Source organism: Myodes glareolus, chromosome 9 (genome assembly GCF_982192425.1).
Source record: "Myodes glareolus chromosome 9, mMyoGla1.1, whole genome shotgun sequence".
Taxonomy (NCBI): Eukaryota; Metazoa; Chordata; class Mammalia; order Rodentia; family Cricetidae; genus Myodes; species Myodes glareolus.
Window position 1 is genome coordinate 43,321,345 of NC_142034.1, and position 12,553 is coordinate 43,333,897.

Below are 12,553 nucleotides of genomic sequence, written 5' to 3' on the forward strand. Positions count from 1 at the left end.
TGAGCTGCCATGTGGGTGCTGGGAATTGAACCCGGGTCCTCTGGAAGAGCAGTCAGTGCTCTTAATGGCTGAAGCCATTTCTTCAGCCCCCTAGATCAGTTCTTATGAAGTGCTCCCAGACAACAGACTCATGACCTGGGTAGCTGTGGGGCTGCGTGGATATGTTTTTTTTGTTTTTTTTTTTTTTTGCTTATTTACCTGATAGGCGATTGCTCATGATGACTATAGCCAGGATAGTCCTGTCAGAATTGAACTCGATTATCGAAGTGTTTCTCTGGATGATTTGGTTAGGAGGCTGCAGTGACCCTGTCCTTACAGTGATGAGTTTTCAGAGCACAGTGCTGGGAACGTCAAATCTAACAATTTTTGTTGTTGTTGTTGTTTTTGAGAGCAGGCTTGTCTGCCCTTGTGGATTTCTTGGGCCGAGTGGAGTGAAAGTGCTAAAAGCCAGGAGGACACTGACGCAATCTTTAAGGTACAGCCCCCTTCTGTCCCTTGTGGTCATATCTCAGGTGTCTACTTACTTCCTTGGGGTGGGTCTTAGTAATATGTTTTGATATTCACTAAGTTCCTTTACAGAGCTTGTTTTTGTTTCTTTTCTTTTAAATGTAGAGAGCTATTTTAGCTGTCACAGGTGCCAGTTCAATAACTCTGAAGGAGAAATACCTGGATTGGGCTTATCGAAGTGGTGGCTACAAAAAGGCCAGAACAGTGTTTAAAAGGTACTCCCGAGTGCTCCTGCCCACACTCAGTTCTTCATACCCAGACTATGTGGATTACAATAGTGTCTGAAGTGCTAATCAGAGAGACTTTCAAAACTTACTTCCTTTTTCTGTTTTTGTATAGTTAAAACAATTCACATACGCAGAGGAAATGACATTTAGCTCACTGATGACTGTAATTGTGTCACTAGTACAAACAGCTCTGTTAGCAGATCATTTCTTTTTAAAGCAGTAGGGATTGAGCCAGGGCCTTGCACTTAGACAGGGGTTGTATATGGAGCTGGATCTCTAGCCTATTACATCATCTTAGTAATTGTTTCTTATATAGTTGATGTACACTGTAATTCCAGTTTTGAATACCATTGCTAAGCGTTAGATTGTCTCCTTTCCTCTCCAGTAAAGCTTCTCCATAGCAGCAGTTATTTAAAGCAGATGTGTGGAGCCTCATGCGGTAGAACATGCCGGTAACCCCAGGAGACTAAGTTAGGAGATCATCTGAACCTAGCACTTAGAGACCAAACAGGGCAACGTAGAGAAACATGTTATAAAAACAAAACAAACAAATGAACAACAACAACAACACAGAAAATGTGTGTGGGAAACTGTTTAAGGGTGGTAAAGAGTCAGTTACTCGAAGTTGAGGCATGGGAGTGACTCCGTCAGGTCCAGTTTTGCCTGAGATTGGTGCTGAGTTTTTGTTAAACCTGTTGTGGAAGCAAAGCCTTGTTATGTATTAATATTTATAAACTGTAAAAGGCTTCTGTCATTGTGGGAACTAACATTTACCCACTCTTTTTTAGTTTGCAGGAAAGCCGCCCGTTTTCAGTTGAATTTTTCAGGAAAATGATACAGTTTGAAAAGGAGCAGGTGAGTATTCCGAGCACTTCCTGCCTAAAAACGAGGCTCTGTGTTTATTACTCAGGGCAGCATCTTTTGTTTAAACTTTAGTCAGAGTAGAGTGTGAGCCCTGGTTCCCTGGCTCAGCCTCTGTCCATAGAACTGCTAAGAATGGTAATCAAGCCGAGATGAGAAGGTGTGTATCTGGAGAGCAGGAAACCCAGACACCCAGGAAGCTTCCCCGCTAGGCTGGGTGAGCTGCAGCTGCTGCTTGCCTCCAAGGTGCACTGTCCTCTTGTCTTGGGCTATAGATGGGCGCTTAATTACTGCTTCGGGAGGTTTTAACTGTAACTTATGAGGAGAGTGAAAAGGTAGGAAAGTCTCAGGTACACAGCTCAGGGTGATGGTGTAATGTTGTCTCTAGTCCCAGCACTCAGGACCTCTGAGAGTTTGAGGTCAGCCTGCTCTATGTAGTGAGTTCTAGGCCAGCCAGGGCTTTATAACAGGACTTCTAACAACTGTCTGGAACTTCAGTTCCAAGGGATCAAACACCCTCTTCTGGCTTCCATGCAGACAAATAAAATAGAGAAATCTATAAAAAAATTCTTAAAAGCTCAAGATACGTGCCATCATATATGTTATATATGCTAACATGTAGTCTTCCAAAAGAATTACAGTTACTTTGTTAATATATAGTCTTCCAAAAGAATTATAATTGTTTATAGAGATAGCTAATAGATGAGTATACCTATTTCCTCATAGCTTCTCTAAGTATTCAGCTTTTTTTTATTTCTTTGATTTTGTTATATTTCACATTGGAGGGATTTATTTTTATTTGAAATGTGAAAAATTACTAGTGAGGTCGAGCTCCTGTTTTGTTTTGTTTGTTGTTGTTGTTGTTTGCTTTTTGCTTTTGTTTTTGTTTTTTGAGACAAGGTTTCCCTGTAGCTTTGGAGCCTGTCCTGGAACTCACTCTGTAGACCAGACTGGCCTCAAACTCAGAGATCCGCCTGCCTCTGTCTCTCGAGTGCTGGGATTAAAGGTGTGCGCCACAACTACCTGGCCCCAAGAGCTCCTGTTTTCATTATTGTGACTATTGTTACTTAAGTCAGGTACGTATTGTGCTGAAGTATAGTATAGTCTTACATGATGAGACAGTTCAACATAATATTTAATAACCAATCTCTGGATTATTAATGTCATAGTTATGCTGTGGGCAAGTCACTTAATTGTATGTTTTAGCCTCATCTATATAAGAAGGCCCCCTGTCTGCTAAATGTGTATGAGACATATAAGACCCAATGGGATACTGAATAGAAAGAATATGTATAATGCAATTGTCAGGGACCAGCTTTGATTAAAATACCTCTCTCCAGGTATTAGGCTAGGAAAGAGCTAAGGCCCTAACTGCTGAGTAGATCTCTCCAGCCCCATACAAAAGACTTCAGTTTAGCTGATGGTGGTAGCCAGGAGGCAGACAGGCAGATCTCTGAGTTCGAGGCCAGCCTGTATATAGAGTGCTACAGGGTGAGTTCCAGGACAGGTAGGGCACACAGAGAAATCCTGTTTCGAAAAGCCACACACACACACACACACACACACACACACACACACACAAAATAACAATAACAAAAAAGACTTTAGATGATGTTAATCTACTGTGAAAATGCACTCAGAGTGGAGCTAGAAGTGCCGTGGTAGGGAGCTTTCATAGCATGCGGTTCCACAGAAACTGGGTGTGGTGATGAACACCTATTGTCTCAACACTTAGGAGGTGGAGGCAGGAGGACCAGGAGTTCCAGGCATCATCCTTAGTTACACAGAGTTCAATGACAGCCAGAGCTACAAAAGCAGTGCCCACTATTCTGTTAGGTCATAGCCTGTCATCACTCTAGAGGTAGGAGGGCCTAGGAGAATGGAGCCAATAAATTAGGTGGACTAAAATCTCATGCAACAGCCAACTTTATTTGGAGCTTCAGACAGTTTATACTCAGGTTAAGATAGGTCACATGTATAAAGTTCTCATGAGTTCAGACTATATACAATCACAAGCCACTGGCAAAAATATGCTTTCCATAGAGGGCATATAAAAGATAATTGAATAACAACAGCAAGCAATAAGGAGTAATCTGAAGTGAAGTCATTCCTATCTGCTGCACCTGGAAGGAGCCTGAAAACACATTCTAAGAACGATTCTGTGTTTTTGAAGAAACTGAGGTCACAAGATTCTGTCTTGTTTTCTTGGAGTAGTCTAACAAGAATTCTTTCTCCTTAACTGACTCCATTCCTGGACTGTGTTCTGACATAGACCACACTTTGTTATCTGTAATGTGCTGAGGTGTTTTCCAAGGGAAGAAATAGGCCTTAAGGAGCTTGAAGATCATGTACCCGTATTTATGTGTTATTGTGATAACATAGGAGGATTGCTCTGAGAAAGGTTTTTGCTGCCCAACAAACCTCCACTGACACAATAATCCAATCAGACCAAATCAAACCAAATTAGAAAAAGCTCAGGTTTTTTTTTTTTTAAAAAAAGATTTATTTATTATGTGTACAACATTCTGCTTCCATGTATGCCCACACACCAGAAGAGGGCGCCAGACCTCATTACAGATGGTTGTGAGCCGTCATGTGGTTGCTGGGAATTGAACTCAGGACCTCTGGAAGAGCAGTCAGTGCTCTTAACCTCTGAGCCATCTCTCCAGCCCCAAAAGCTCAGGTTTAATGGGTGCCAGCGCTCCTGGGTGGCATTCCAGTCCCAAGAGAGGAAAGACTGGGAAAACACAGAGAGGGGAAAGGAAAACCAGAGGATCATGTGTTCGTTCTCTGGGGGACAGTTTAAATACCCTGTGGGAGTGGTCTCAAGCCTGTCTGGGGAGGGGTCACCGTTTGGCGGACTTTCTTGGATGTGGAGTCTGGACTGAGGCAACTATCAGGGGAGAGGCCTTGGATAGAAAGTTCCACCCAAATATTCCAGAATGAATGCCAGGGACTGGGGCGAAGCCTGGACCCAAACATTCCAGACTCTTCGGATATAGGGGTGTCAGTGGTTGACCAAACACTATGAAGTCTGCTAACCTGGGCTGCATAATGCATGATGAAATCTTGTCTCAAACAAAAAAAGGTTTTAAGGGGGTCGTAACTTAGAGCACAAATTCTCAAAAGGAAGAAATCCTAGCATAGGCTACAGAACTGTTTCTTTGTTCACTTAAATTCCACTCAGCCCCTCAGGGGTTTCAAGTGTTATTCCTGTGACACCTTGCCAGTTCCACCCTGACAATGTAATTAGACTTTTCCCTATGTCAGCCAGCTAAGTGCTTTCCTGGTCAACATTCACTTCATTTTGGTAAATGTGTTTTTTCTTTTCTTGGTCTTATTTTTTTTGTGAGCCACAGTGCGAGTGTGGAAGTCAGAGGACAGCTTCTGGGAGTTGAGTCTCAGCTTCTGCCATGTGGGTGCTGGGGAATCAGCTAAGGCTGTCAGGCGTGGTGGCAGCTGTCCTTGGCTGCTGAGCCATCTCAGCATCCTGGTTTTTTCTTACTTTTTTGGGATAAGTTGGTTTGATCTTTCTCCTTCAAACACCTAACAGATCGTAGTTGCTTAAAATAGAGGCAAGTGAATTTATGATTAGATGGATGAAGGCAGATCTGGTTGTTGTTACAGGACCCCTGCAAGATGGCAAACCTGCGGGAATATTATGAGAGGGCACTGAGAGAGTTCGGCTCTACTGATTCTGGTAAGTAAACTTCAGTTATGGGTGTGAGTTCTGCTTGTGCATTCTCTGAGCTGTTACCTGGGTAGAATAGTGTTTCTGGTTTGCACTCTCCTTCTGTTGTGGATTTTGAGGCAGGGTCTTACTCTGTCATCTAGGCTTCCTTGGAACTCACTACGTTACCTTGACTAGCCTCAGACTGACAGTACTCCTGTCTACCTCTGTAGCACAGGATTTTCCTTATCTTTTAAGATTGCAAGCCCTCGTGTCTACTAGTTCTCTTAAGGACTCTGGATCAGGCAAAGATTTGCTTGGTTTGGGTCTCTCTTCTTTTTGTTTTTCTAGACAGAGTTCTCTGTGTAGCCTTGGCTGTCCTAGAAATAGCTTTGTAGACCAGGCTGGCCTTGAACTCACAAAAGATCTGCCTGCCTCTACCTCTCGAGTGCTGGGATTAAAGATCTACCTTGGTTTGGGTCTTGTAAAAAGAAAAATTTATGTGGACTGTTGAGATGGCTCAATGGCTAAAAGCACTTGTTTCCAAGCATAAAGATGTGAATTTGATCTCTTGAGCCCACATGGTAGAAAAAAAGGACTGACTTCCACAAATTGTCTTCTGACCACGTGTGTGCCATGACATACAGGTCTATATACATACACACAATATAAAATAAATAACTTTTTAAAAATTATGTGTGTTGGTATGTAGTGGTTCATGACTATAATCTTATTGCTGTAGAGGTGGAGACAGGGGTATTCCCAGGAGTTTGAGAACAGTCTAGGCTATGTAGTGAGTTCTAGGCTAGCTTGTACTACGGAATGAGACCCTGTCTTTAAAAATTAAAAGTAAATCAGACTAGTTAAAACAAGTATTTATAAAGAAAACGTTGGTGTAGGCCAGTAGTCACAGCTGGTCATCATAGTAGAAAAGACGGGTCAGTAGGTGCTTGGTCAGTTACACTAAGGCTGGTCTGCTGTGGCATGGTCTGGGCTGACTAGATAACAACAGTGTGTACCATCTCTTTTAAAGAGCAGAAAGGAAACCTGGCGGTGGTGGATGGTGGTTGTGATCCCCTTTAATCCCAGCACTTGGAAGGCAGAGGCAGGTCCACAGAGTGAGTTCCGAGAAGTACGCCAGCACTTGGGAGACAGGGGTAGGCAGATCTCTGTGAGTTTAAGGCCAATGTGGTCTGCAGAGTTGAATTCCAGGATGGCTAGGACTACACAGAGAAACCCTGTCTTCAAAAACCAAAACCCAAAACCAAACCAAATCAAAACAAACACCAACAAAAAAGTAGAAAGGAGTTTGAAAGTTTCGCTGTGAAGAAATGATGAATGTTTCAGAAAAGTTAGGCGTAACTTTATTTAAACATTATACAGTACTTATTTGTATCCGAATATTACATGGCACCTCGTTTTATAAAGTTTCACTTAAGTTCACTTAATTTTATGTGTGGAAGTTTTTTAGAACTTTTTAATTGGCTTAGTATTAAATAATTGAATTTGCCTAATAAAGCTTTCCCAGCTTTCTAGTTAGGTTTACGTTAATTTTTTTGTTTTCTTTAAGATCTTTGGATGGATTACATCAAAGAAGAATTGAGCCACCCCTTCGGTAGACCTGAGAACTGTGGACCGATCTATTGGCGAGCCATGAAAATGTTACAGGGACAGTCAGCAGAGCTGTTTGTAGCTAAACATGCCATGCATCAGGCTGGCCACTAGCGAAGAGTGCTACCAATTTGGTGAAATTGTATTGCAAGCCCCTGGGGTGGTTTGTAATATGAGTCAATGTATGAATTGTTGAGAAGTGGCAGTCAGGGTAGCTGATTGATTTTGTAACATACTTTAATTTGGCATTACTCTTAGCTTCCAGAGAAGAGAACTGTTACTGCCTGTTAAATCTAAAATACATGGAGATCATATGCTTGAGCTTCATTTCTTGTTCCAGGACAAGCACACACAGCTCTAATCCAGACTAGGTATGATGGAGCCAGTTCAAATGCACAAGAAAGTATAGTTTTGTGTGTTCTCTCCTTATTGTGACAGCCTGCATACCTGGGAGACAGGGGGGACTAGGGCAGTGCACAGAAGAAAGCCATCTGTAATCCAAATGACGTTGAACCTAAGTGACTTGATTTCCTGTATCAAGATTGGATTTGTATGTATACATTGTACATATTTGTACATTCAAGAAATATGGGCCTTCCTTCACATGCAGGAAAGAAGGGAGACTTGGGTGAGGAACAGAGGAGGTGGTGCTGGGTGTCGGGGAGTTGTCCTTTAAGAAAATTAAAGTAATGCAGAAAATGATTTACCCCAAGGATTGACAGGCCAAGAGGAGGCCCAAAAACAAAAGGGCAGGCTGGGGAGTGGAGAAGTGCCTTAGTGGGAGAGATGGAGGGATGGGAGGGTGGCTTGGAACAAAGGAGGACGTTTGGGGAGCAGGGAAGGAAATTGCTTGAAATAAATCCTTTCACTTATTTTGATCCTGGGGATAGAACCTAAATCTTTATGCCTCAAAAAGTGCTTTCCCATTGAGACAGCTCCTCAGCCTTCTTTTTAAATTTTCTGTTTTGAGCTGGTCTAAGTTCTTGCTGGCCTTGAACTTTCAATCCTCCTGCCTCAGCCTTTCAAGTAGCTGAGATTACAGGCCTGAATCACTAGATCTGGCTTTAATTTAGCGTTTTGATATCACTGGGAAAGTATTCAAAACAAGTTACTTAATATTAAGTTTTAATTAATATTACATTATTTCTCATGCTATTAAATGAATTTAAAAAACACCTAATAAATTCACAGCATTCCATTGTTTTACTTTCCTAATCCTGTGTTTAGACCTTGCCATTTATTATTTGTTTTCATTATAAATGCTGTTGGTGATGGTTCTTGTCAATCTTTGGTTGCATCCCTGGGTACTTATTTGACAGCGAAATTGCTGAATGTAGGTAAAAGATAGAATACTGATATTTGACCAGGTTCCTCTTTCTTGCAGCATATGAAAGAAGCAATACCCTTGTCTTCACTGGGCATTACATATTTCATTTTTATCATTTTATAATTCTCCATTTAGTGCATGAAAATGATACATCATTGTTTAAGCTGCTTTTTCTTACTAATTTATGTTTTAAAAAGAAATTGAGAATGTTAGTCTTTTGTTTGTCTTTCATTTCTTACAAATAAGTTTGCTTTCTCTTCCTTTTGTTTGGTGTGTTTGATGCCCAGAAGAATTTTTATGTGATGCCCTCCCCACCCCCAGTACTGAGATCAGCCTAGGGCCTCACACATGAGAGGTAAACACTGTTATCTACACCCTCAGTATTAAAGACTTTATAGGCTCTCTACTTGCCAAGGACAACTCAGGTCTCTAAAGTAGTTGACAACTTCGGTAGCACTAGGAAACTAGTCAGATTGTTCTCTGTTTGGTTCATTATACAATCCTTAGTATATATTGAATTCTTATGTGGGAAAATATATAGTACTTTTTATTTTGAGCCTTTGTACTGAGGTTTGCTTGTCATTTGCTTTTTTTTCCAAAATTTATTTATTTTATGTACGTTGGTGGTTCGCCTGCTTGTATATCTGTATGAGGGTATCAGATCTTGGAGTTACAGACAGTTGTTAGCTGTCATGTGGGTGCTGGGAACTGAGCCCGGGTCCTCTGGAAGACTAGTCAGTACTCTTAACTGCTGAGTCATCTCTCCGACTCCTGTCATTTGCATTTTAAAATTTTTTATTTTATATGTATGGTGTTTTGCCTACCTTTATGTCTGTGTATCATTTGCATACCTGGTGTCTTTGGAGGCCAGAAGAGGGCGTCAGAGGTGAGGTGCTGGGAGTTGGACCTGGGAGGCGCAGCTTTCTAACTGGTGTTCTTATTTTAGGAAGAGGTACATGGTGCCTGTAGGATAGAGAACAAAAAGGATGGTGGTAGTCTATTTTAGGGGCAAGGGCACAAGGGTGGGGCACCCCGTCTGATCATGCACATTATGAATATGCACCTAGCTATCTATTCACACTAGTTACTTTTTTCTTTTCTTTTCTGTGCCGCTAGGAGGGGCCACTCTAGTTATAGCTTAGTGCTTAAATAGACGCCACGTAGTTACCCATGTTGGACAGCACAGATAATAGACCTTTTGTTTTCTCTTTTGCAAGAGATTCTGATAGGGAGTGCAGTGACAGCAGTCAGGTTGTGGAGCAGCACAACAGAACACACTTTAATTGGCCACGTACCCTTCTTTGTAGGAGAGTCTACATAGAGGGGGGAAGCTAACGTTGAATATTATATGTCAGCTTTGCCCTGTTTTTTTTCCTTAATGCCTTCTGTTATTTACAGACACATCCTTTGGGGTAGATAAGTTGAAAAGACTCACTAATGTTCAAAAGACTGAGGAGGTTTCTTGGTGAGCAAAGCTAGAGGTGCCAGGGGTGGGGTGGGATGGTGAGGTGGACAGTTGTCTGATTTTTCCTGGGGACATGTGAACACGGTCTGTTCACCACACACCAGCACTTCCAATAGACCTTATTAAGTGTGGCCTAGTGAACCAGGGAGTCTATTGGTTACTCACAGGAGTACAAGCTGAATCTCCCCAACTCACAGGCAACTCCTGAAATCTCTCCCAGCACTGTGATTACTTATATAATTTCGGGGTGGGACTTCCAGAATGCATCGGTGGAGGCTGCAATTGAGTTTCTCCCCTGTAAGCCCTGCCTGTCCCAGGTGCCACCTTATTTGCTTTGAGGCAACAAGGAAAGTGACCAGGCTCTGGTTGGAGTCCGTCCCGGGACAGAACGTTAGGATGTCATTGTTTATACTGGGTCCACATGGTGTAGGAGTTTTTGATCAACTATTTTAGTGTCGTGTGGGTTAACCCTAAAAACCATTCTTAACTCAGGGTGAGAGGCCTGGTTGCTGAGTTCTCATCCATTTGTGGATGAATTATAGATGAACTGCATCCTAGAATTAAAGAAAAACCCGTGAGATGATAGGGTGGACCGTGGCTGGAACTTCAGAGGCATTTTTATTCCATCAGGCAGACTCGGGCTGTTCTGCTATTTGTGATGGGAATTCAAGTGCTGAAGCTCACAGCAGTTATTGGGTAGGAATGAGGCTTGTCATTTCAGAAGCAGCTAGCTGTCCAGCCGTAAGCTCTACACAGGTAGCTGCTGCCAGAATCAATCCCCAGAAGTCGTTTCTGAGCCAGCACTGGGCCGTGGGGAGTGCTTGTCCTGTTGGTACACGATGCCCTCTGCACTATCTGCCCAGCTTTCTTCCTGACAGCAATCCTTTCCCCTTCTCCCGGTGTAGTCACTGATGAGGACAGACCTTTGCAGTAGATTCTTTAGCTGGCAGCCAGAGCCTGGGTGATGTGTGGCTAAGCAGCTTCCCAGGTGTGGAACATTGGCAGTGGGGTTTGGAATCGCAGGCAACTGTGGTCAGGTGCTAGAGACCACGTGACTACCTCAGGCCAGCTGCTGTGGAGCTTGTGGGAAGCTTCCTCCAGCTCAGAAGTGAGCTCTGCCAGCACCTGCAGCCTGGGGTAGGAAGGTGTGGGCAGGTGCGGTGGATGGGGGAAGCCTGTGGGCTGGCAAGCTGAGACAGGTGATAGCCTGTTAAGAGGCTGCAGGGCAGGGAAGCCCATGGCTGTAGATGGACACTCGAAAGGCAAACAAGGCTGGAGGTTCCTCTGTGCTTGGTAAATAAGAGTTGAAGCTGATGGCAGAGCTGGGGACAGCAGCTGGGGAGCCTGGATGAGGGCCAAAGGGGAACAGGAAACAGGACTCATCTAAAGATGCCTCCATGTTGGTGGGATGCTCAGCTCACCCTGAATACCAGGTCGCTGTGTTCTTTTATATTTAAAGACGTTTGGACACTGTTTTATATTTAAAGAAACCCAAAGGCCTCTTTTAATTCAGAGTTTCTGGAAACATTTTCATGATGTGCCAGTCAGCCTCTGATTCATCCAAGACAATTATTACAGTCTTCAGCTGCCCTTGTTCAGTGTTGGCCCCTGCCTTAGTAGTGAGCTCCTTAGCAGTGGAACTGTGCTTAGGGCTGAACCTGCACTGTGCATATGCATAGGAATTGGACTGGTGATCCAAGGTGGCACATACTAAAGAATATGAAGATAGATTGGTAAAGGAAGTCACTTTGGGTTGCAGAGTTGGGTGAGACTATTTTGTCAGGGCAGAACAGGACAGCATGTACTCTTCTCCGTGGGGAAAGGGTGGTGGCCTCCTGAAACTGGAGAAGAGAAAGTGCCGGGCAATGGCCTTGGAATTTGGGTCCCAGAGGAGGCCGAGAGCAGCCGAATAGGTTTAGCAAGTAGATGGGCGTGCATATGTGTAAGTGACAGGGTTGCACTTGCGGTAGTGCAGAGCTGTTGAAAGTTCCAAACGTTTATAAGTACCTGTGAGTGCCTGCCTATGTGTATGTATGTGTACCGTGTGCATGCCTGATGCCCTCAGACCACAGGGGCAGTACATCCCCAGGAACTGGGCTGTTCCAGGCAGTCGTGCATTGCCCCGTGCTATTCCACTGACCCGCCTCCGCCACCAGTGCCTCTGATCCGAAGGCTCTACAACTTCCCAAGTAGTGCCACCCACTGGGGACCAAGGTTTCACGCAGGACCCTATGAGGGACATTTTATATTTTATCTCTAATATGGGGCTGGTAATAACCGCCCCTTAGGGTTGTTCTGAGGATGGAGCAGGAGGCTGTAGAACTGTACTGTGCAGTTCAATGGGCGGTAGCCACCAACCCTGGAGTTTGTTAATTATAATCATAAAGTGAGAAATCCTGGCCACATTTCATGTGCTTGGAGGGCACACTTGGCACTGTTCACCAGACTTGAAAGTATTTTCGACCTTGAGAAAGCTCTCATGCATGGTGTTGGTTGAGACTGAAGCACATGGCTTTCTTACCCTTGCTGGGTACTTATTGCCAGGGAACTTCTCTCTTCCCCCGTCCCCCCTTTTTAAAAAACATACTCTCACAACAACCCCTATGTCCATTTTACAGATGAGGAAACTGAGGCACAGAGTAAGCTAAAGACAATTTTCGATTGTTGGAAAGGATGAGTAACGAAAAATCTGTCATTTAGCAATTTGGGGTGTGCACTTCAGAAGCATCTGTCACGGTGAAAGTGTTCTATGACATCATGACCATCTGGTTCCAGAACATTCCAGTGTTCCAGCAGATTCTGCATGCCAGTCGTTACTCCATTTCCCCGCTCCTGAGCCTGCTGTCATTCATCTTTCTGTCTCTATCCATTGACCTATTCTGGGC

At 43.5% G+C, this 12,553-nt stretch overlaps 1 protein-coding gene across 1 annotated transcript in view; it reads left to right on the forward strand.

Moving 5' to 3' along the window:
* Positions 1-8,091, forward strand: part of Utp6 (UTP6 small subunit processome component) — a 28,141-nt gene extending 20,050 nt beyond the window's left edge. The window contains exons 15-19 of the mRNA XM_085695482.2: positions 395-475; positions 613-722; positions 1,523-1,589; positions 5,223-5,295; positions 6,836-8,091. Of these exons, the coding sequence (XP_085551608.2) occupies positions 395-475; positions 613-722; positions 1,523-1,589; positions 5,223-5,295; positions 6,836-6,990 (486 nt within the window). The 3' untranslated portion in view covers positions 6,991-8,091. The remainder of the gene's footprint in view (positions 1-394; positions 476-612; positions 723-1,522; positions 1,590-5,222; positions 5,296-6,835) is intronic.
* The last annotated feature ends 4,462 nt before the right edge of the window (positions 8,092-12,553 follow it).